At 43.6% G+C, this 24,551-nt stretch overlaps 1 protein-coding gene across 1 annotated transcript in view; it reads right to left on the bottom strand.

The window, feature by feature from the left end:
• LOC143110408 (inositol-trisphosphate 3-kinase B-like) overlaps nt 1–22,197 on the bottom strand; it is a 31,698-nt gene extending 9,501 nt beyond the window's left edge. Inside the window, exons 1-4 of the mRNA XM_076273298.1 lie at nt 21,768–22,197; nt 18,032–19,465; nt 2,413–2,512; nt 933–1,146 (exon numbers count right to left, since the gene is read on the bottom strand). Of these exons, the coding sequence (XP_076129413.1) occupies nt 933–1,146; nt 2,413–2,512; nt 18,032–19,318 (1,601 nt within the window). The 5' untranslated portion in view covers nt 19,319–19,465; nt 21,768–22,197. The remainder of the gene's footprint in view (nt 1–932; nt 1,147–2,412; nt 2,513–18,031; nt 19,466–21,767) is intronic.
• Nucleotides 22,198–24,551: the final 2,354 nt, after the last annotated feature.

The raw sequence follows: 24,551 nt of genomic DNA, 5'->3' as shown, positions 1-24,551 counted from the left end.
AAGAGGGAGAGAAAGCAAAGAGTAAAGGGAGGTGCGGAGAGCGTGAAGAAGCGAGAGAGAGAAAGGAGATAGATAGAGTGGGTGATAGAAAGAAAGAGAGTGAAGAGGAATGGAGAGAGAGTGAAAGAGAGGTAGTGAGAAAGAAACAGAAAGGGGGCATTGGTGAGGAGGGATAGACAGAAAGCAAAAGAAGGTCAGAGAGCTAGAGGTAGAGAAAAGAGGGCAGGAGAGGTGGAGGTAGAGAAAAGATGACAGGAGAGGTAGAGAAAAGAGGGCAGGAGAGGTAGAGGTAGAGAAAAGATGACAGGAGAGGTAGAGAAAAGAGGGCAGGAGAGGTGGAGGAAGAGAAAAGGAGGACAGGAGAGGTGGAGGTAGAGAAAGAGTGATGCGCTGGCGAGCTGGCTCCGCTGACCTGGCCTTTTGTCCTCAGGTTTCACAAACCCTTTTCAAACAGGAAGGAACACACAGGAAGGAACACACAAAGAGTCTCACAGGATCTGAGGGTGGGACTGCCACTGACCTGACAGTTTGACCAGGGCAAAGCTACATGACCCTCAACTTTATGCCACATTTTGATTTATTGTTTTTTTCTCAGAAATAGTTTTCTCATTTATATAATACAATGTATTGTCTGCATTGACAAAATTAAATTTTACCCGGTGTTTTATGTGTACATTTGATTGACTTGAACAAGGAACTTGAAACTAGTCTCTGTCTTTTGCTTTTGTCATTTCCAGACAGGAGAAACCTATTGGTCATGGACGTGAATCATTTTGGGCTGTTTCTACAAACTGCACTCCAATGAATGACTGACCCTCATTAGCAATCATGTGGATGAATGAGAAATGAAACGTCAGGCATTTTTGACCAATTTGTGTACTCCTGCTCCTCCAGTCTTTTCTTTGTTTCGCTACGCTGTAGCGTCCACTAACCTGATCCCCATCTTGCAGTCCATGACGCAGGGCAGGTCGAACTCGGCCAGCAGGTCGTCCATCTGATTGTACTTCTCGCCGTCCTTCTCCACGTCGCCATGGTAGGCGGGCACAAAGGGCTTGAGCACGTCCCTCATCAACCAGTCCAGACAACGCTGCTCACACTCACAATGCTTCTTTAGGATGCGCCCGTTCGCCCCCGCCTTGAAGCTGCCTACACACAATAAAAACATCATCAACAACAATAACAAATCAACAACATGGAGGTCATTATTCAGAGGTATTTAGAGGCAGCACTATGTGGACAAAGTGGAGCTGGAGGAATAAATTAGCCTAGCTTTTCTTTAAGCTGAAATTGGAAATTCATTGGAATTTTACTTGTGGTTCATAACATGAAATGATGGGCCATTCAGAAAGGCAATCTGCAAATCAGCAAATAGTGGGGGTGCATAAGGTTATACATAAACATATTCCAAAGGGTTCCATAGTTAAGTAAAATTAAAATTGCTATAAGTGTATTTTAAACCCTATACGACTTTTGTTGCACAGTGCAGTGTACTTATGACTGTCACTATGAGAATATGGAAGATATACAATAATTAAAGATGGACAATAGACTTAAGAGGACAGTAATGGGAAAAGATGGCTTTAACACTGAGTACAACAAGACTGATATGTGCCGTGTGGTGTCAATTTCATCAAACATTTCAGAGGACATTGTAACTGAGTTCTTTTGGTGAACACAGTTTTCATTCTCTCCTCTCAAGTAGGTGAGGTCATTTAGTAACCCTTACAGGTATGTCTGGTTTTTGGCAAACAGTTGCCGCAAATTTGCGGCAAGGTCATATTTTCACAAATAGGTTTCTGGCAAGACTAGTTGTGGTTAATGTAGCAGCAAGTTCACTGGAAGTTTGCCATTATTGGCTAAGTGTGGTGGCAAATCACTGGCAAACACGTTTGCCATTAGTGGCAAACTTCTCATTGTTGCCAGAACTTTGCTGGAAGTTTTCCTGTAGCGGCCAACATTAAAAAACTTCTGGCAATATTTTTCTAGTTTCTAACTCATTTGTTTGCCACAAATCACCCACATGTTTGCTGCAAATCTGCTGCAAAAGTTTTATTTTTGTGAGGGAACTCAGGAAAAAATTGCCCAAAACCAATCATTCCATAAAATCTTCTTGATTCTCATTTCAGGCCAATACATAAAGGCCAAAGCAGTTCTATAGCCTATATTGCATATCATTTTGTATATTGCAGAATGATGTATTGTTAACTGCTCTTTAATCCGTATACCGGTACTGTATATGCGCATACATATGTATATATGTATGTATGTATGTATTTTGTTGTCTCAGACCTACACACAAAAAACAGGGCTAAAGAATCCTATTGTAAAGCCAACACTGTCATCGGTTGTGTGTAGCAAATTGTGGGCTACGTGTAGCCAGTATCCATCGAAATGTTTGTCCTCAAGGCCTACCTGCATGGCCAGCCAGCTGGATCCAAGGGTACTTCTTCTTGAAGGACATCACAAATGGAGACCAGTGCACCATGTTCTTGATCTTCTTCCATGATTTATGCTGCACAAACAAAAAAAAAACAGTGGAAGAATTGAGCGAATGTTATGTAATGTTATGCAATGTTATTTAATGTTATGTTTATGTTTATCACAACAAACATGAATATTTGTAAAACACTGACAAACAACGCAAATGAATGGAGTGGTTAAAGAAAATACAAAGACTGGACATGAATCAAAAAGAGCATTTGTGCGTTGAGTTCTGTCTAGACGAGTTTGAAGAGAAGCCTCAACATAACCCTGCAGACATGTCCGGTCCAAATCCCAGTTCCAAGGAAGAGGGTTTAATGAAATCGCAGCAGATAAAACACACACACACACACACACACACACACAACGCAGTATGTGCCATACTGGCATTGTCATCACCAGCTAATCGAAGCTTGACAAGCGCAAACACAACTTACCAAAACTTAACAATCAACCCATAAAACAGGAGACACCATCAACCAGACTTCTGCAGAAGTTGGGCGTAATGTATGTTCAGTATAAATATGGTGTCAGTTTGGAAACCCCTCTCTCATTACAAGAGGGCTGTTTTTTGTTACTGTAGTGCAGCCAGCCACGATCTGTGTGTATTCTGACACACACACACACACACACACGGATGGTGAGGCATGCTGTTACGAGTCATCGCGGCTTGGCGATGTAGCGAGACGGCGTGTTTACAGGTGGCCCTCGTTCATCCCGTAATTGCCTTGCCTACACACACACTGGGCAGTCAGTTGTTTGGCTACTTCACCACATGAGTGGTCAAGAGTCCTGGCCTGGTCTGGTAAATGCAAAAACATGCAGTCAAGTTTTTGACTTGTCGAGATCTAACCTTCTATCATTCAATATATATTGTCTAACAATTCTATTCGACGGATCAATTCAATCAATTTGTTAAGCCATTCCTCTAAAGTTCATCAGTCATATTAGTAGTTATTTTCTTTTTGGCTCTGTTCTTTTCAGAAGTTTATGAGTTAATTGTATGCAAATAATGTGCACACACCACAGGCTGCAACATGAATGCACCTGGTAACTCCCTCTCCAAGTTCAACCTGTATGTGCAGAGGTAGCAGTGTGTTTTATGGAGCAACTCCTCTGTTTAATGGTATTACTATTATACTTATATTATTACTGGTATTATTATGGTGTTAATGGTATTACACGCATGAAAGAACACTCACACACCCTACCTATCTTTTTTTAGGGGGGGGGGGCTGTTTGGCTATTCTGAGGTAGTCTCTGTGCCGGGGAGTGTTATTCCACCTCACTGAATGTCCTTGACTGAGCTCTCTTTAATTTTCCATGCTGGCAACAAGTATGCAGTTTTTTTTTCGTTTTTTTTCTCTCTCTCTCTCTCTCTCTCTCTCTCTCTCTCTCTCTCTCTCTTTCTTTCTCTCTCCTTTTCTCTCTCTGCTCTCTAAAATGGATTGGGGTTTCCCTTAGTGACCGTGTTGTGCTCCAAGCTTGGGGAAGCCTTTTTTTTTAAAAAGGGAAAAAAAGCTTGCTTCAGTGCACACAGCCAACTCTGAAGTAGCCCTCCCTGGGCACACAGTAACCAAGGGCAGTCCTCTTCTGAGCCTGTCCAAACTAAGGAAGGCAGTCAGGGGGGAAACCCCTTCAGTCAACCAAACACAACCATGTCAGCCAAAGAAAGAAAGCAAATAAAAAAAAGCACTGCACAAAATTAGCAATTCTGAGCAGAGATCAACCCATTGCAATTATCGTACGGCCTCTGGGAATGTTCTCCATTCGAGCTTTGGTTGATTTTATCTACCAGACAGACGAGCAAAAAATGTGGTGTGATTTGTTGATAAGGTGAGTGTGGTTGCCATGTGAGCGGTTACCATTCTTTCCCCGCTCAGAGAAAGCGCTTGTTCACTCGCTCTCTTTAATTAAGGCAAGGCCCTGTCCTGCCCTTAAAAGGCATCAGTGGTAACTCGGTGCAGGCTTTATTTTTCCCATCACATGAGGGCCCCTTTGGCCCTGCTTCAGTGGAGGAGGGAGAGAAGAAGGGAAAGAGGGAACATCTCTCTCCCTGCAGGAGATGGGAGACACAAGGAGGGACCCACACCCACCCACACCCACACACACACATACACACACACACACACACACACACACACACACACACACACACACACACACACACACAATTTCCCTGCTTTGGGGAAGTGTGAAGAGGTGGAGGCAGGTTTGGCGTGTCTGTATGGTGTATGTGTGTGTGTGTGTGTGTGTGTGTGTGTGTAAGTGTGTGTGTGTGTGTGTGTGTGTGTGTGTGTGTGTGTGTGTGTGTGTGTATGTGTCCTCTCACTCCCTTAGCGTGCACACTCACACACACACACACACACACACACACACATACACACACACACACACGTCTCAGCTGGATCCTCAAGGCCAACTCTCTCCACAGATCATGTGGTGGAAACTCAGCCACCCCTCTCATGTCAGGGACAACCGAGCCTATTGAACCTTCAGTCATGTGATTTCCCCCCAAAACTCACCTGTAGCGTACCTCAGGAACAAGCCACTGCATGTAAAACCAAAAAAAGATGAATGAACGCACGACCAAAAGATGCATGTCCAAGGACAACCAATATGCGTAGACTCAACACACAAACATGATGTACAACATGATGTAAAATTATGTCAGACAACCAACATACTTGACCACAAACTCGATATACAAACAAAGTACCTGACCAAAGACTCAAAGCACAAACCACATGCACAACCCAGGACTTACTATGCAAACAACATGCATGTCCAAAGATCTGAAGCACAACACCAACGCCAGGTGTTTGATACACGTAACGCAGATTGTGTCTATGGAGGTTTGAACTTCTGACTGAAGCAGCCAGAGTCGGGTCATCTCTCAAGGGTCACTGAGAGGCCAGCTACTACAGATTGTGCACTCTTCTCTAAACCAATCATGTGTGAACATCTACGATTCAAATCAATTTCCTGGACAGGCACAGACAGGTTGATACCAGTGTGTCTGTCTTCTCTCCCCCCCCCCCCACAGTGAGTGACACCAAAAGGTATTTCAGAGTGCAGTACCCAGCCTGACAGCCTCTCAGGGGATTACATGGCCAGGTCTCTGCTTTCTCTCACTGAGGTTGACACGAAACAGAATCTGTCTCAACGTGAGGGCCAAGAGCTCTGGCTGAAAATGCTTTGAAAAGCATTAGGGGGTTGATGGACAGGTACCACAGGTACTGAGGAAAAAGCGAAATACAAGACGTCTTCTGTAAGCAATATGGAGGAAGTGAGGAAATTAAAAATAAAATAAGGTAGGTCACTGGATGGATTCTATGGAGGCAGTGGGCCAAAACACATAAACGATGGGTTAGTGAGGAAAAAAAAAACACAACAAGTAGAACAGGAAGTGATGTAGCTTGGTACGATGATAAGATAGTGAGGGGTTAACGCCAGGACACAATGAACATCCCTCACTGTCAAGATAAACAAACAATTTTCGACACTGTGCCTATTTAAATGGTCACATTCTAGCACACCGCATAAGCAAACAGACATAATTTGAATGATGGGCAGAGTGCAAAGTTATCTTAATAACTAGGCAAAGTCAATCTGCTAATTTAACATCATGGGCTAGACTTTAACCACAAAAACTGATGAGTCAGTACACAGCTCCCAGATGCCACACAATAGCTACAGTTCATACACGAGAATTCTGCTTGCTGACAGACTTTGCACTTGGCCCACTTTTTAAATTAGGGCCTATCGAGTCAATCATCTCAGAGTAACAAGAAAACAAGCCAATGACAAAACAATTTATTATGTAATACAGGAACCTATAACATAATTACTTTTGTTATTGGCCCAGAAATGTTATCAGGTTATTGGCCACTTATTATGTTATCAGCTTTATTAACTATTAGCAGTTATTATGTAATTGGCCATACCATAATTACATTATAGGCTGTTACTCCTGTTAGTGAAGACTGAGTGTACATCTTCCTTTTTCTAACGACAAACAACTCACAGTACCCCATACAATGGGTGACAAGTAAATTAACACCAAAACAATTCTACTGTTCCTTCCCAGGTGTAGCATGGGGTAGTGTAAGCCTTCTATATAAAAAAAATACATGACCAATTATTACTATTGTTAGAAAAAGACAAGGTGGTCGTAATCTGATTTCACACAATGTGTCAAAAAAGCATCAGAACCCATCTGAGGCAGCAGCACAGTGTATCATAGACAAAGAGTGTCGCAACTGAAGGCAAAAGCAACGATACTTTTACTGTACCTGCAACTCAGTGAGGGCAAAGACGAGAAAGGTGACGACAGACTTCAGCAGAGGGAGAGCAACACGCTGGACACTCGAGAAAAGCGATGCCATGGTGGCGCCCGGAGTTAAAGATAATGGTGTGCCAGGACTTTCTCTAAGGTGGACACAGGGCAGAGCATGCCATTTGGTCATTTGCTTCCACACAAAACCCTCTGAAAACAGCCGAGCAGCCCCCATGCAAATGCCTGGTTGAGGAGTCGGAGTCGAGCACACAGGATGCCACCATGTGTGTACGAGGCCGTGGATGCTATGTCCAGTGCCATGCAAATGAAAAGCATACCCCCATTCACCTCCCTTTCATCGGTGCTAGGTCTGGTCCCGGGAACAAACCCAGAAACGTGAGACCAGCCAGACATCCATATAATGTTGAGCAGAACCACTTCAGACCTTTGGAAAACCTCGGCCCAGTCTGAGAGTGTGGTAGTGAGGTCAACTAGAAGAAGCGGCCTGTTTGGTGTGGCTCATCTCTGCAGTTGCACAATATTTGTTCTGTATAAATAAAAAAAATCCCAGCATAAACTGGTAACACCCAGGACAAAAAATAAACTAAGGCACTCCATCTTTCGGTAAATATGTGTTTATATATTCAGAGCATATTCAAACAGATGATAAACAGGTTGTTCTGTGTTGTCATAGTTGACCTTGATCCATAAGGGCACTACCTTAAATGTAGCCTAACTGTTCAGTTGAGTACTTCTTATGGTTGTGTTAAAGAAGTACCCTCGTAGGTGCCATTTCAGTTGGTTCATACCTTCAAAAGTACTGCAGAGAGACAATCACGTTTACAATGTTTAGAGTATGTACCAAGAGTTTCTGCATTTTATGCAAAACATCAAATCACAAAAAAAGCGTTGCAAGCACGGTGGGGGTTAAAGGAGCTCTAGAAAATTGTTTTGTTACCGAACCATGACAGATCATTTGCAAGCACAAGCTGATTTGAATAATGCTGATTAAATTGCAAAATGAGCTCTCAATTGGGCAGGAGGAGAAAGCTAGTATGTGAACAACAGGGGAGGTCTATTCTCCATACACTAAATACCAGGAAATTACCCTGCATAATTAAACAGAGAAAAAGGCCAAAGCTCTGCAAATACAGCCGTCCCCAAACCCCTCCACCCACCCCTCTCAGAGAGCATCATTTGACGCTGATGATGAAAGACAGGTGTCTTGACCAATGTGGACGATTCACAGTGACTGTCATAGAGATGACACACCAAGATCTGAATGCTGAGGGCGAAAAACATTCTTGCGTGCTTTTTTTTGTCTTTCTTTTTTTTCTTTCTTTCTTTCTTCACTGCAACCAGCACAGTCTGGAAACCACAATAGTTTCCTACTACAGTCTCATGTCATGATGCACCTCTGAGAAAAAATCACTCAGGTGCAACACAGTGTGAGCTGAGACTTGCAAAGCAACCCTGTGACAAACAACCCTGCTACAACCCTGTCAGACACAAAAAAATGATTTACCATGGAGTGGCTGGTGCGTTTAACCACTTGTCTTTCAGTGGCTGGCTCAGATATTCACATTTGTAAAGGTTCATTTCCAACCCTATCATTTTCCATTCTATACCCTGTTGAACTTTTAAACCCAAGCCTTAGTGTTTCTTAGGAGAGTACAGGACACCGTGACAAAACAACCAGCCCTGCCTTTCCAACTTACACTTACTCATTTTCCCGTCTCTCTTCCCTCGGGCAATCCATCACACAATCCTGAGGCAGCAAGACTCCTAGCAGGCTTATTTCTGTGACCAGGGAGCAGTTGTTGCCCTATAACTTACCCCCCCCCCACCCCAACCACCACCACCACCCAACTTCCCTCCTCACCCCCCCAACACACTCATCTCTGATAATTGTTTGTGAGTGTGTGTGTGTGTGTGTGTGTGTGTGTGTGTGTGTGTGAGAGAGAAAGAGAGAGAAAGTATGTGTGTGCATGTCTGTGTGTGTGTGTCTCCACTATCAATAGCCTCCAACTTTCTTAAATTGGGGTGGGCGGAAAAGGCTACATCGTATCAAGGGGCAAGCACGAAACCTCAGTGTGCCGTGCCATTGTTCTGATAAGAAAAGGGCCGGCGTGCTATATCAAGGCTGGAGGAAAGGGATGCTGCACTCTGCGAGCGACTCCTCGACCTCAGCGGCACTGTTAAAGTTTCCACTGAGTGCAACATGGGAGGAAGTGGTTTTAACCCCTTGAGAGGAACCTCTCTGCAAGACAGGAAAGCGGTGGAGCTAAGAGACAGTATTTTCCACGTCGGTAACTCACAATTGAACACACAGACACACACACAGACACAGACACACAGACACACACACACACACACACACACACACACACACACACACACACACACTCAAACAAATACATACACAAAACATTGATCAGCAAAAAAGGCCAACGTGTTTCTAACTACATGGCACTTTCCATTAACCTTATTTCACACACACACACACACACAGTGGCTCTCACACTCACACACATGAACTTTTGTCCACTTTTAGATCGTGTTCCCCACTCTGCAAGTGTTTGAGTTTAAGTGAAATTACGCAGACTTGTTGACCAATCAAGTCCAGTGGACATGCAGCGGCCACATTGCTTCACCGCTGGAATGTTATTTTGAAGCGAGTCAATATTGTACAAGGACATGATGCAGCCTTCTTCAAGCACACCCCCACAGTTCATATAAACAAAACAAGGCCGCTGGCCTTCAAAGAAGAGAACATTTTCAAAGATATTCTCTTGATATTCTTGTGAGGTTGAGCTAACAATGTCAAAGAGCATGCAGGCATAGGTGAGATAAAGTAATTTAAAACCATAAAACACATACTGCAGTTAAAACAACAACATATCGCTTGACAGGCCTTATGATATTTCCTCCCTTTGCATATCTCACTTGTACTGAGAAATCCATCTCTGTTAAATCTAAATAGTGATCATGAGCTCATAAAATTGTTGATTGCTGTGTGAGGTGTCGTGGTATCAGGTGACGTTTGTGATGGTGTGTGTCTGCAATATCCCTGCACACGAATCTTTGTGTATTCGAGGACTACCACTAAATGTCATTCACTGACACAGTAAAAATACAGATTCCCTGTGAACCACAGCCAAGTCGAGAAAGGCGAATCTTGCTCAAGAATGCGTGTGCTTACCGTCCTTGTGGGTGAGTACTGTATGTGTGAGATACTAAGATAGGGAGACAGAGAGAAAGTGTGAGTGGTGTGTTTGAATGTGGATGTATATATGCGTCAGAGTGTGTGTGTGTGTGTGTGTGTGTGTGTGTGTGTGTGTGTGTGTGTGTGTGTGTGTGTGTGTGTGTGTGTGTGTGTGTGTGTGTGTGTGTGTGTGTCTGTGTGTGTGTGTGTGTGTGTGTGTGTATTTGTTTGCATGTGGGTGTGTGGGTATGTTTGTGTACTGTATGTGCCTGCATGTGTGTGAGAATGTGTGTGATTGTGTCTCTGTCTATGCGTGTATGGCCATGGTGAGATGTTATGGGGGGGGGGGGGTATGCAGTGCTGTGCTATGCTATGCAATGCTTTACCTGTGCTTCTAAGCCACCACTTCAAGGGGAACGCTGACGTAGAGCGGCGAGGTCATCAAAGCAGCCATGGCACACTGCTCCGTTCCCCCGGTAACCCCTCAGTCCCACACACCACTTCTCAGAAAGCCAGCGACAACGAGAGACACTACTCTCTTTGGAAGACGAGACTATTGGATTGCACTCAATATGCTATTCTCTTCCCTAAAATTAGGCAGCTGGTGAATATTTAACTCTTATCTCTCTAGATGGATTGAGATGAAAATAAAACAACAACACTACTACCTCTGCATGCAGAAGAGTGTGTGACGCAGTTGTGACTCCGTGTAAACTTTGGGTGACGAACATGCAAAAAAGGAGAAATCCCTAAAAAGGAGTCAATACACTTGAGAAATGCAAATGTTCTTCCGCAGTCTGCCGGAGTGTAAACAGCGGCTGATTAAGAGTTCGGCGGTGCTTCCCCCGGCCGCAGCGCTGAGCACATTGCCAAAACGCACATCAGAGTCACTCTCTGGCAGCCACGGGGGCCCTCGCCTCGAAACAAAAACACCAAAACGGGCCCAGCCAATGAGGGTGAAGTGGTACACTTATACTTCCTGTCTCATGCATATGAAAGGAGTGCCTCCACCACTAACGCTGGAGTTACATAGAACCCCCCCTCTTTCTCTCTCTCGCTCTCTCAACCACTCACCCCCCCACACCCCCTCCAACACACACACACACACACACACGTACACACACACACACACACACACACATACACACCCCGCCCCCCACAGCTGTTTGAACTGAGGCTGACTTGACGTCACCCGGTTGTCAAGGCAACAGCCTACCGCAAGGGGTGTTACATTTTCCATTGTAACTGAGGGCCTCAGATCCTCCAGGGCAAGAGTGAGTCTTCTTGAGGCACTAAGAGTGTTCACTTGCTGAGGGTTAACAGCCAGAGTGGCAACTTTTGCTCTAGAAACCCCTGAGCTGGCAGCAGTAGCAGCAGCAGCAGCAGCACTAGCAGCCATTGAATAAGACTTAGAGTGAGATGGAGACCAGACTGTGTTTAGAGAATGACTGCAGAGGGTGATCCATGAGGCCCCCTTGCATGACAAGTTCATGAGAGATGCCTGCAGAGCAATAACCTAACTGACAGCCCAACATACACACACACACACACACACCATCATGTAACTAGCGAGTAGGATTGGGAACTGAAACATTACAATCACGTAGAGTTGAACTGGAACTGGGACTGATAAGAAAGAACTGGGACATGTAAAAAAATAAAAATAAAAAAATAACTCTTTTGAATTTTTGAATTGAGGTTTTGACTATCAATTCCTAAACACAATAGCCCCTTTATTATTGCAAATAAAGACAAGTAAAGAAGTTTGTCACTTATTTTGAGACACTCCAAAACAATAAGTCTTAGCAGTTATTATAATAAGCTGCTCCAGACTGATCTGTATGTATTATTAAAGCCATAGTGTTTTAATGCATATGTCTGTGGATCAATATTTGTGAATAAATGTTCACTTTTTGAATGTTCAGTAAAGACTTAGACTACCCCTGGAATAAAGACCAAAGACATATACATATTTGATCTAAACATGGAATCAAAATGAGGACTCGATAGGAACCGATAAGCAGAATCTGAATATGAATTAATACAATATAAACGTGACCCAACTCTACTGGTGAACTGAGTGCAGCACACGCAAGAGGTCCTTTTAAAATTTACGACACCACTTTCCAAGTGGAAACAGTCTTTAAATTACACACCACCTCTTAAGCCTTTATGTTGGAGGGCCACTAGGAGAGAAAACACCGACTGTGGTTTGCTCACGTAAGCATTGCCTAACATATACACACAGAGTACAAGTTTTGAGACCACAATGACTATGATCAGTTTGGAGGACATGTTACTTCAGGTCATTGGCTCGTGTTGAGATATGCTGAGGGGCTGAAAGGAAGTCCTCTCACCTCCTAATAGATCCTCTGGGGCAGAGTATCAGCACAACAATGACGGCAAAAGTGGAACAAATTTAAGGCTAATTACAAAAACATCTTGACTGCTGACATCAATGACAACAGTAATTCTAGGATCTAATTTTACTTAAGGGTTTATAAAGGTTCAATGAAGTTAGGGGGTTGATTCAAGTTTAATAATAATCATCTGTTTATGTTATAGAATATCTGAGGCGTGAAAGTGAAATACAAGGCCAAACAAAAAATATTAGTAATAAAATGTGTTAATATTTAAGAGAATCATTTGCTTAGTAATAAATGTTAAATACTTAACGCACAAGTTAAATGAACCTTAATGCAACATTTTACCATTTCCCTCGGTCTTGAATGGAAAGGATTGATGCTCTTTGCACAGCTATAGAGCAGCTCGGATGAATGGTCAAAACATTCCCCAGTGCTGTTTCCCCTCCCTCCCCCCGTACACTGGAATACCATCTTCCCACACTGCGTTGGCTGGGAGCATGTGAAACCAGCCACTCATGCCTTGACATGTGCTTCACACCACACACGCAAAGATTAACGAGTGATCTGACAACAATAGAACAATCTGCACAAAAACAACAAAAAATCAATAATCTTGTCAATAATAGTGATAAGACTGTATGTGATCTAGAACAAAAACACAACAACAGCAACAACAGAGGTAGAAGTTGTGAAGTCAGCTGATTAATGCAGACAAGAAGCCTCTGAAAGATGTTTCACAATTGGGCTTTTCCAGGGATAATTTAATCATGACTGACTCAAAAACAGGTTCTTCTGATGAAGAAATAACTGATGTCACCAACAACAGCACTGACAAATTTGTATCAGTTCTGTCAGTCATAACATGTAGTGACAAGACAATCACTGTTATCCCTGATGGCACCCTGCATCGCCCGCATGGACAGACGAAAGAAAACAACGTGGAAAAAGCACTAAGCATTTCAGGCCAAAACAGCAACAAGTAGTCCCACACAGAAGTCCCACACACAGACACAGAGTTCCCATTATCCTTCCACTTAATATATAGTGTCTTCAATAATAATAATAATAATAATAATAATAATAATAATAATAATAATAATATACTTTATTTATAATGCACCTTTCTTATAAAGCACCTTTCAGGACACCCAAGGCCGCTTTACTGCCATGTACTTAAGTTAGAGTAAAAGCCTGTATATCCTACTTGTGTCCCATATTTGTCACATAAAAAACATGTTATTATTGATGAGAAGCTGTTCAGTAACCGGAAGGTTGCTGGTTTGAGCTCGAGTCCTTGTGTCCTGACCCTGTCGAAGTGTCCTTGAGCATGACACTGTCTGAATCCCAAACTGCCCCAGAAGTGGTGGTTGGCACCTTGTATGTCAGCGTCTGCCATAGCGGGTGAATGTGTGAGTGAATGAGTGAAAGTGAGGAGACACTTCGATTGCTTAGAGGTGTAGGAAAGTGCTCTATAAATGCAGTTCAGTCCATTTAGCATTATAAAATAAGCAGATAGGGGAATACCAAGCTGAGAGGCATCTCACGGTCCATATTGACATGTTCTGTTCTGCTAACCTCAGGGGCTTGATACTAATGTTTTATGCTCTGTGATAAGAGATATTTATCACTACATTCCATTCCTGATCTGAATCCAACCTGGTCGTGCACAGCTGTAGAACTTCTTCAGATAAACGCTGCAGAGATGCAGACTATATAAATAGCCAGTGCAGCCAGTTAAAGTTTTAAGTAGGTGGGTGGTATGTATGTTGTAATGAAGACTTAATAACTGTAGCATTTCTATCTCCGTTAATATCCTTATTAATGTTCCTTATTAATCTCCTGAACTTGTATATCCTGCTTTCTAGGGTACCCTGGGGGAAAATGCTACCAAAAGTGCTAAAAAAGTGAGAAGAAAAAAGCCTAATCAAAACAGGGTTTTCACTTAAAGTTTCAAAAGCTTTGGTATGAGGAAACTTGACTTGCATGCTGTTTCTCATCGCCTTGTTTCAACAGACAACCATAAATGAACAACTCTAGTAGGCTACTATAATAGTCATAAGCAGAACATGCTATTGTGCATGTTTACATGTGTGTGTGCACGCAGGCACACACACACACACACACACACACACACACACACACACCCCACACACACACACACACACACACACACACACACACACACACACACACACACACACATACACACACACACACACACACACACACACACACACACACACACACACACACACACACACACACACACACACACACACACACACCCCAGCATTGGTGTCATTGGTCTTTTCTTGAGGTTAACAGAACAAACAACTGACACTTCTGATCAGTTCTGCTTCTGCACTGTGCCTCATTTAAAAAACAACAAACACCACCGACCCATTGATGATGCAGTAATGCTTGAGGCCAAGGCACAACAACTTTAACTTTGTATTCCCCAGAAGAATTTCCAACTTCTTAAAAATTATTTTAGCATTTTTTTTGCAAGCCTGCACATATAGAGATATTAGAAGAGCTCAGATTTCCCTCCTTAGTGGGATGCAATGCCATTGTATTACAGCATGTACACCACAAGTTGTGTCAGTCAGTGTTCATTACGACTAACATTGAAAACATACAAGGGCCAGAGAAACAGAAACAGGCTGCAAATGCCTGCCTGCATATTTCTACGAGTGCATGATAATACATGACTATACGGGCATTCCACTCTGCTGACGGGCCAACCTCTTGGCATCTTGGCACTCTGGCAACATGTAAGAGCCAGGACGTTAGTGTGGAGGTGGCAACGGGTCCACACCCCTTAAGGGCACCTTACCCCCTCCGTCCCATGTCGGTTTGGCATAACCTCAGACCAGATCAGGTCACAAGAGAGGAGAGAGGGAATCAAGTATTGTTTAATTTTAGGCAACACCTCTGGAGAGACATACAGTAGTTGAGGACAGGTCCTCCTCTGCTGTACTACAGTGGGGTTTTCCACTGGTGTTGAACTATGTAAAGCACTCACAGAGACAACAAGGAATGAATCTATAACCATGCTGTTGAATGCTATTTAATGCAGTGTACAATTATTTGCCTTGTCATTGCTTTGTCATGCTTTGTCATTCCAGTTAAGATAAACTTCATTAAATATAATAAAAGTGAGATGGTCAGATGAACAGAGAGAAAGAGTGAAGTAGTTAGAAACAAAGAGGCCCAACAGGTATTAGTATCTGAAGCATAACATCACGCTTCAGGGGCGGAAAAGCAAGCCCAATGGAAACTTCTCTGGGTCACTAGTAAGAACTGACAGCACCGCAGCTGATAAAACTTTTTTATCATTACGTTGTTCCTTTTTTTCCTTCTTTTACCCAAGAGCGCAGCTAATCTTCATTAACAAGAACTGAGTTTTGCTTTGAAGCCTAAAAAAAGAGACTAAAAAACAATTAGGGGGGAGTGTTGATGATTATGTGGTTTGATTACCTCGTCTAGAGGTACTTATCAAAAGATGAATCATCCAGCCTTTTTTTGTACTTTTCTCTCTTTCACTGTTTCTTTTTAGCCATGAAGTTAAGTCATCTAGCAGTCCTGTGATGAGAGTGGAAAACAAACACAATGTCTGAAAATGCTAACAGGCCGTGACATTCTGTCTAAAAAAAGGCACAAGACCGTGGGCTAGACATGTGCTTTCTGACATGGCTCCACTCGGAGAAGAATACGCCTATTTAGAAGCGGAAAAAAAAATTGTAGGGGAGGTCCAATTTGGGTGGAAAAGAGGTCTTTAGGGAAAAGTGAGACAAGCTTAATGGGGCCTTTTTCCTGCATCAGATTATTTATGTCGATGGACCTTGTTTTACATGTTTCAAAAAGTGTGGCAGTCGGGTGGACAACAGAAACAACAAGAGATGAAATAGAAGCACTGCCCTTTTTTCAAAATATATCTGTTATGCTTGGCATATAATAGAAAACATTTCACCAGAAACCCTTTTGCGGACTGTTTGGCTCTCTAAATAGCCCTTTGCACTGGGTGGGTAAGGCCAATGTCAAAGTATTCATCATTTTCGACAGAGCAAAGATTGGTCTTTGTATATTTGTATCTGTGACCACAAGTTATGATAAACATTCCACTCACTCCTTTGAAGCTGTAAATCTTTTGAAGTTTAACAAAAAGCAGGACAATTTCGACAGGGTATGTGCTCTTCAGTACCAAGCATACCAATAATTCAACTACAAATGACCAGAAACATACCCCCACCACCCCTTTCCCAAAAACACATTTTTCCAAATTTCCCAACTTTGTCCATGTACCAGGAGGCCATGTCCACTTTCACAAGACAAATGCACAGTAACTCAATAAGGACAAAGAAAGACTCCAAGCACATGACAGCATTCCAATGCAAACACAACACAAAAATGCTCTGACACACACCCCTTCCCCGAGCTGACCCAGGAGGATGTTTTCCCCTATCCTGATGATTTAGTGTTAACATGAACTCCTGATGATTTGGTGTTTACATGAACTCCTGATGATTTAATGTTTACATTAACTTGATATCATAAGTGGGGTGACTCTGCGCAGGCATCTTGACTCAGCCGCTATTGTTCTCTCAATTAGCCACTGAAGGGCTTTCCCTGATAGCCATCTCCCAAACAACCCTGCAGTTGTGTTAGCGCACAGCTGCGGCAGCATGTGACTCTGCAGCGCTGACTCGGCAGACAGACTCTCCGGTGATCGGAGAGACAGCACGTTTGACCCCAGGAGAGCTCAGGGAGGTACCCTAAGCAATCACCCTGGCACGGCTGCTCCCTGTTAATGACCATCGTGCCCTGGACTGTCACCAGGGTTGCCACGACTCATAAAACCTAATGAGGCAGAGAGAGCTTTGTAGTGTCTGACAGTCACTGGTCGGGCCCATGTTTATCTATGACAAATGTGTCGCAATTTTAAATGGCCCTGCTATTGCGGTCAATGCTTACTAGTGCCCGACCCCATACTGTGGTTATGTTGGGAAAGCTGACGTTTCAGTACAACCCACAACTACAAAAAAAGACATATGGGAACTATTACCATTTAGTGACACAACAAACAAAATTAACTGATAAGGCTTTGCCAGTCCGGCTAAAAATAACTTTCGCTAAATATGCCACGTCCTGTAGAAAGCTCTACACATGAACCAAGCCCAGCCGGAAGAAGCGGCCTGCTTCAGCCTGAAGGAGTTCTCCAGTAAGTCAGTTTAAGGCAGAGAGACATATAAGTCCTTTTGTTAAGTGAAAATGTCAGCCATTTCTCTTGCACAAGGAGGCCTAGTTCTAGCCAGGACAGAAAGTTAACTGTGTGACAAAGAGCTAAGCGCAGCCGCTTAAAAATAAACAATTCATTTAAGTGCCTTCAGTCAGTCTGAGCCAACAAGCTCCAGACCCCCACGGCCCACTAAATGGCTCCCTATGGGGGATGTCATAACCCTGAAGCCACATGCAGTGCTGGGGGCTGACAAGCCATTTATTTTAAATAAAAATAGTACTAATATTTATCTGTATGCCTATAGGCGACGTTGGACATGGAGGAGACGCAAATGAAGTACAGCATATAGTCAACAGAATTAGACAAATGCTTGTTTGGACAGAGGGAAATTAGGGAGAGAGGCGAGAGAGTGGATTTGGCAGTTTTGCAGGTTTGGCAGAGGAAAATCTGGCGAGGCTTACCGCTTTCTGCTGGGTCTGGAGTAAGGCAGGTGAGAGGCCCTCCACCCGCTCTGGGTCGCTGGAGATGTCGTCCTCCGATTCCTCCCAGGACGAGGAGAAGCCTGTGGACGAAGCCGAGGAGGAGGAGAGCTTCCGCAGGGCCCGGTTGGAGACAGGACTGGGCTGAGGTTGGGGCTCGGCACCACCCTCCCCGCCAGCGGCCTCCATCCCGTGGTCTGTCACGATGACGGCCGGGATGGTGCTGAGCTCCAGGCCGCCCCCTTCCCCGCCGCCGGGCCCGCCGGACCGGGCCCCGCCACTGGCCTGCACCTGGACGTCCGTTGGCACGCCTCGCTCCGGTGTTGGCAGCAGCGTCTTGGCCGGCGCTGTCGCCGCGGTCGGCAGGCCCTCGCACTCGGCGGCCAAGTCTCTACCAACCCCCAGCAGAGAGCTTATGGCCTGAGCATGTTTGCCCGAGCCGTCAGAGTCTGTCCAAGTCCCGGCTGGTTTGTTTGCGTGCTGCGCTCCACCACCAACACCACCAACACCCCGTTCCGTATTTGGGTCAGTGGCTGTCAAGCTGTTCCTGTCCTCGTTTCTTTTTTTGTCATTCACTGTTGCTGCTGTTGCTGCTGCTGCTCCTGCTGTTATTACTCTCTCTGGGCTGCGACATCCTCTCCCATTCTGGAGCTGGTTGGGAACACTGGGAGGGCAGTCCCTCCGGAGGTGGGCCAGGACTCCCCCTGGGCAGGGCTTCCCCAGGGGGGAGGCAGGGGAGGGGCTGGGGCCGGTCCGCCGTGGAGCCCTAGGGCTTCGCTGGATCTCGGCGCTCTGCACCTGGGCGCGCAGGCCGGAGATCTGTGCCTCGAACAGGCCCACCTTTTTGTTCACCTCCACGTTCTGGAGCTCGCGGTGGATCTGCACGATCTGCACCGTGCGTTTGATCTCGCCGTTGGGCGCACCGTCACCGCTGCCGCCGCCGCCGCCGTCGTCCTCGTCACTGCCAAACCGCCCGCTGCTCAGGCGCCGGACCCGGCTTCCCACGTTGACGCCCAGGGTGTCCGGGTTCCGGCAGGGCGACCGAGCACGAGACACACTGGGGCTCGCCACCGGCGGGAACACAAAGGACGGGGGCGCTCCGGGCGAGCCGGGACTGGCACTGCCCGGGCTGTAAGGTAAATCCAGCAGGGGGCAGTAGGTGGAGCGGTCAGGCACGGGCAGCACGGGCCGCCCCGTGCGAGGGCTGCTCTCACCTTTCATGTTGTTGGCGTTCATCATCACAAGGCCGTTCAGGGTGCATGCAGCCATAGTGCAAGGCTGGCTCCCGCGGTGTGAGCGCCCATTTAGGCCCGGTCCGGAATGGTCCACCCACTCGTGGATGCCACCATATCACTGGGCAGGGCAGTGGTCAAGGAAGATCAGCTCAGTCCTCTATGAATGTGGCAGACGCAACGTCTGAAAGGTTAGAAACACATAACACAGTCAACCCCAGCTGTACATGCACTATTAAAAATAAGCAACCAAAGAAATAAATCTCAAAACACTTTTAAGTAGGCTTGTGCCTAAACAGTTGCTCCATTAATTATAATGGATTTTGACGAGGCAACACGTTTAACATTTGGATTAATGAAACACTGAACAGAACAACATGCTTAGCACCAGCCGAAAAAAATAAATACATTTAAAGACTAAAAAAAGACAGTCCCATTTAATAAATTGCTCCTTCCCTTTAAAACCCAGTTCAGTACAATGAGGCAGGCAGGTTAAGAATATCCCCAAACCTAAACAAATCAAGTTACGTAGACATTCGCCCCTTGGCTGTTGCCAAGGATCCTAATGGAGAATTGCTATGCAGCTTTTTGTGGAAGTGTTTAGGCACTAAACACTACAAGTCATAAGCAGCTATATAAACTGAGTTGCTGCTTTACGGGTTGGAGGTTTATTTAGTTGTACTATTAATCTTGGGCACCACGAGGCACCACACCACGATGGAGGAAAACTCTTTAGCATTACATAAACGGGATAGAGTTTGCCTCTCTATAGCTTTTTTCTATAATGAAAATATACACGGTGAGCCCCAAAATACTGAAAACACGTTTTCCAAAAGAGAACAGTCAACATGACCTTTTATGTCCATGCGTCAGTGAGAGATAGAGAGAGACGGGATTAATGGTGTGCTGCTGTGGGAAAAAAAGAATCTGTGTCTCACATACCACAACTCTTATATCATGTACAGTAAAGGTGGGTACGTGAGTGCTTATAACAAGATTCTGCCCTAACAAGCCAAGGACCACAAAAGAAGGCAAAAAGGGTGAACAGACAGACAACTTTGTGTAGTCTAGCTCTCCTTCTAGCTCTCCTTCTAAGAAATATACAGCTGACCGTCTCCTGTTACAGGACTGAGAGCAAGACGTGCTGGATGAAACATTAGATCAAAGATCAACAGAGTCTGGGAGGCCTTAGCTCTCCCCATCCAGCAGCCACACCATGGGACACTGCGGAAAACAGACAGCAGGGAGACCCTAAAGTGGGCCTGCAGCCATTTAAGGAAACAGTTATACATATCTCTCTTGCATACATCCCTTGGTTTCACTTAAACTTCTGCAATATCGCCCCTGCAGTAATCTTGATGTATGTAAGGGGTAGTATTTATTGTTACTCTATGGGCTCCTATGGCACAGGAGCTTGAATGCAGTTCTTGATTTGGGATAAAAGTCACCATAATGGTTAAATGTGAAATATAAGTGGAAAGACACATTTCAATAACGCCTAGGATCCACACATATGTCTGTGAAATTGTCTTCAAGGATGTGTGGATATTTATGGACACTGGATGTCTTTGCATATACATTGCCAATGGTGTAAAACTCTTAAGAAAACTTACAAGTAAAAAAGAAATACAATGACTCCAGCATTTATATGAAAGCAAAACTGCTGTATAGGCTTCACTGGTAACATCACGTCACGTCAGCCTGGTCATATAGCCTACCAGAGAATACAAGGGGATTCACGTATGAAAAGTGAAAGAGCGCTCTTGCTCATTATACATTGATTCAAACTGTAACAGAGTAAAATGAAGTTTGTCTCTTCTCTTTCACAGATTGTCTCTTCTCTTTTACGTGTCTGTCCAAATGATAACTTTATCCAACATTGGGGTTACGCCTGCGTGCGCCCGTATTTCAGATGACACAGGGATGGGACCCATTCAGGTGACTTAAAATCATGAGCGGGTCGGAGGACACGCACAAAATAGCTGAACACGTGCTTCTAGGGCAGTCAGATTTCATTAGCTCACTGGTGTAAATAAGCCTACTAATTTAACCAAGTAAACCTGTGAGATTTCCACAAGACTGAGGGAATAGGTTAGATACCGGCCCCTGCAATTTAGCCAACAAAAGTCACTCTATACATATCCAATGTTATAATTGATAAATTAAAACAAATGCACCAATGAAAGTTAATTTGACGATCATACTTGATAGGTTATATTATATGTTGGTAACAAACTGACTGTTGATGCCATGCGTAAAATCAGCGTAAATATCATTAGCCTAATAATTGGTTCGCATAATGTAGGCTAAGTCATGTATTGATGTAGCCTATATATGTATGCCATCAACAGTTGTCCTTCCTTACCATAAAGAATTAATCTTTTTGAATCAACTCTTCATTTTCTATACACCGAGCTTCATAGAAACACAGGCCAGGGAGTTGCAGCTTTGCGAACAATTAGAGTAAAAAAGGACGATCAGCTTACCTTGGCAAGAGTAAAGTAGCCTAAACCTTTTGGGACTTCAACAATCACCGTCTGCTGCTGTCAGCTTTACCAAGTCAACTGGCGGTTGATCCAGAGGAGAAAACATCTGTAAACGACGGAAAGATCCAGGCAGAGACAACGCTGTTCAACACATTCCACAGAAGAGCTTCTTACTATCGCAAGAAAAGTTCCGAATTTACGTTTGTCTTTTTCTTCTGGTCCATGTAAGATCTTATTGGTCGTACTCCCATGAGTTCTTCAACACCTCGTCTCCGCGTATGTTTGTTTAATGTAAGCTACAGAAAAGCAGGAAGGAAGTTAAACTGACAGTGACACTGAATACAACGGAACCAGCAGCTTTTCTCTCAGTTGCCCCGCACACAGAGAGTAGGGAGGAAAACATTCACCATCCCAAACTCTACAAGATTATGAATAGCGAGTGCGTCAACATTAGGTAATTTCATTTGTTTGGGTAGCATTCTTTTCGCAAGGGGGACACTGATTAACCGTGATCATGTTTCTTGTTCTGCGTAGACACAACACATTGTTTGCTGTGACAATTATTGTCAACAACAATAGTAACAACAAAAAAGACCAAGTTAAATATACAGAACATCTATAATGTAGGTCTCACTAGTTGTTTGAAAATAGAGTTAAAAATTCAAGTTAACTGTGTAACCAGATTGATGGCAACATGCTTTTTTTTAAACAATGGACTTAAACAACTTTTCGTAGTCTACTAAATTGTCTTTAAATAGTCGTTAAAGGTCATACAACCCATAAGTAAAACTCAGGTGTGTAACCTGGCAGATCAAACTGAATGGAAAATACTATGCTATTGCCCCCTCTGATTTGAATGAGACTAGCTACCTGATAGGTTTATGAAAATTAATTTTCCATTCCCTGTGATTGAAACTAGGTTCGCATGCAGGCAAAAAATCTTGTTTTCCCTCAAAGGTAACATACTTTTCTGTTCAGTTTTTTGCATGCTCTTCTTATTGAACAATTTATAGATATTTCAGTAAACAACATACATTCAGATTAAAGAGATTTGGCTCCAGGCCTACCACTAAACACAATTTGGGATGTGAGTGTTTCTGTCTCTCTGTCTCTGTCTCTCTCTCTCTGTCTGTGTGTGTGTGTGTGTGTGTGTGTGTGTGTGTGTGTGTGTGTGTGTGAAGACAATAAAGCATGAAATGGGAGTGATCATTTTAATACATGCATATTCATATAACTGTATATGAGCATACACTCATAGCTCTGTAAATATAGTTTTATAGCTGAGTAAATACAGTTGTAGTTAAGCTCTGTTTATTTTTCCAAGTAGGCATGGGTGTAAAACTATTAGGCTATATCAGGTGTGTCTATTGCTGTTTCGCCAATATGACCTTTACTCCCTGTAGCAGGAGTTGACCATAAACACTGTGACACTGTGTATTGATCCACAAGGTTAGCCCTGAGATTAGCACCGCTGCATTTTTTCAGAATCCCATGAAGAGGCGTGGCCGGTATGTAGGTGTCCACATCCTGATAGCAAGATTACTTATCAGCACATTAAATGTCAACACTTGAAGTAAACATCCAAATAATCTTTGAATGGTTGGATGGTATAAGGTTGGTGTTCAAAAAAAGTGAGCAGTGGGGTGTTGCCCCAATCTCACATTTCTTACCATGTAGTAGCCTAGGCTAGGCCTCTCCAGTAGTTTGGTAGGCTACTTTGAAATTATGAGCATTTAACGCCACCTGTTGGTAGGCCTGACAAGCACAATACGCAATTCTACCAGTGACCACATGGAGGAGACACGTTTTAGGCCTATTATTATTATTATTACAGTATTAGTATTATTATTAATAATAATAATAATAATAATATTGTTGTTATTCTTATTATTTTACATTTTATTGAACTGACAGACTACTGGACTATGTGATGCAGCCCCATTGTGAGTTTGAGGTTTAATTATATTTCAGTTGTGCAGTCAAATTGTCCTCTAACCTCCACGAACATAGGCCTACTCTTGAAATTGTAGACCATGAGGCTCATTCTCAAAGATACTTGACACAGCCTGCTTAAATAGGTCTAATACTGAAGGAACAGTACAATTCAATGCCATGTCTTCATGTCAACGTTAGGTGGCAGCAGATAGCCAGTGGTGGAAGAGATTCATCCATTGTAAAAGTACCAGTACAACCAGAGAATGTCTGGTACAACCATAGACTGTAAAAAATAGAGTAGACAACCCAGCAGATTATGCAGATGGAACACTAAACACTGTAAAGCCATGGGACTTTTCTTTCTTTCTTTCTTTCTTACTTTCTTTCTTTCTTTCTTTCTTTTTTTATTCGATATTTTTGTTGTTTCAGTTCAGTGGAATTTAACAATACAAATTAATAGTAATAATAATAACAACAACAACAACAACAATATATTTAAATTAATCATCACCATCGTCAGGCTATTTGTTTTATTATTTTTTATGTATTCATGCAGCCCACAACTTTGCATTACTTGAACACGTACGTTGCACGTGCTAGACCTATGTTTTATTTTACAGTCTGGAAAGTGGGACAGCCTGGGTTTTGAAGGACATGTAAATAACAAGGTCGTAGCCTGTCAAATTCAAGCATGGACAACCCCTCGAATCCAGATGTCTTCGTATTGGTTAAAAGGTCTGTTTGACGTTTTGTTTGTGATGTGGCCAATAAGAGGTTAGCCAATGATATATTGCTAGAGGCGGGTTAAAATAACTCAAGCAATCACAGTCTAAAATTGGTAAACAGCAG

This window comes from Alosa pseudoharengus, unplaced genomic scaffold, assembly GCF_046254945.1.
Source record: "Alosa pseudoharengus isolate Yale_2024_CS ecotype anadromous, Long Island Sound unplaced genomic scaffold, YU_APseudo_1.1 YU_APseudo_1.1_scf_7, whole genome shotgun sequence".
NCBI classification, from domain to species: Eukaryota; Metazoa; Chordata; class Actinopteri; order Clupeiformes; family Clupeidae; genus Alosa; species Alosa pseudoharengus.
This window is presented reverse-complemented; position numbering and strand designations above follow the sequence as displayed.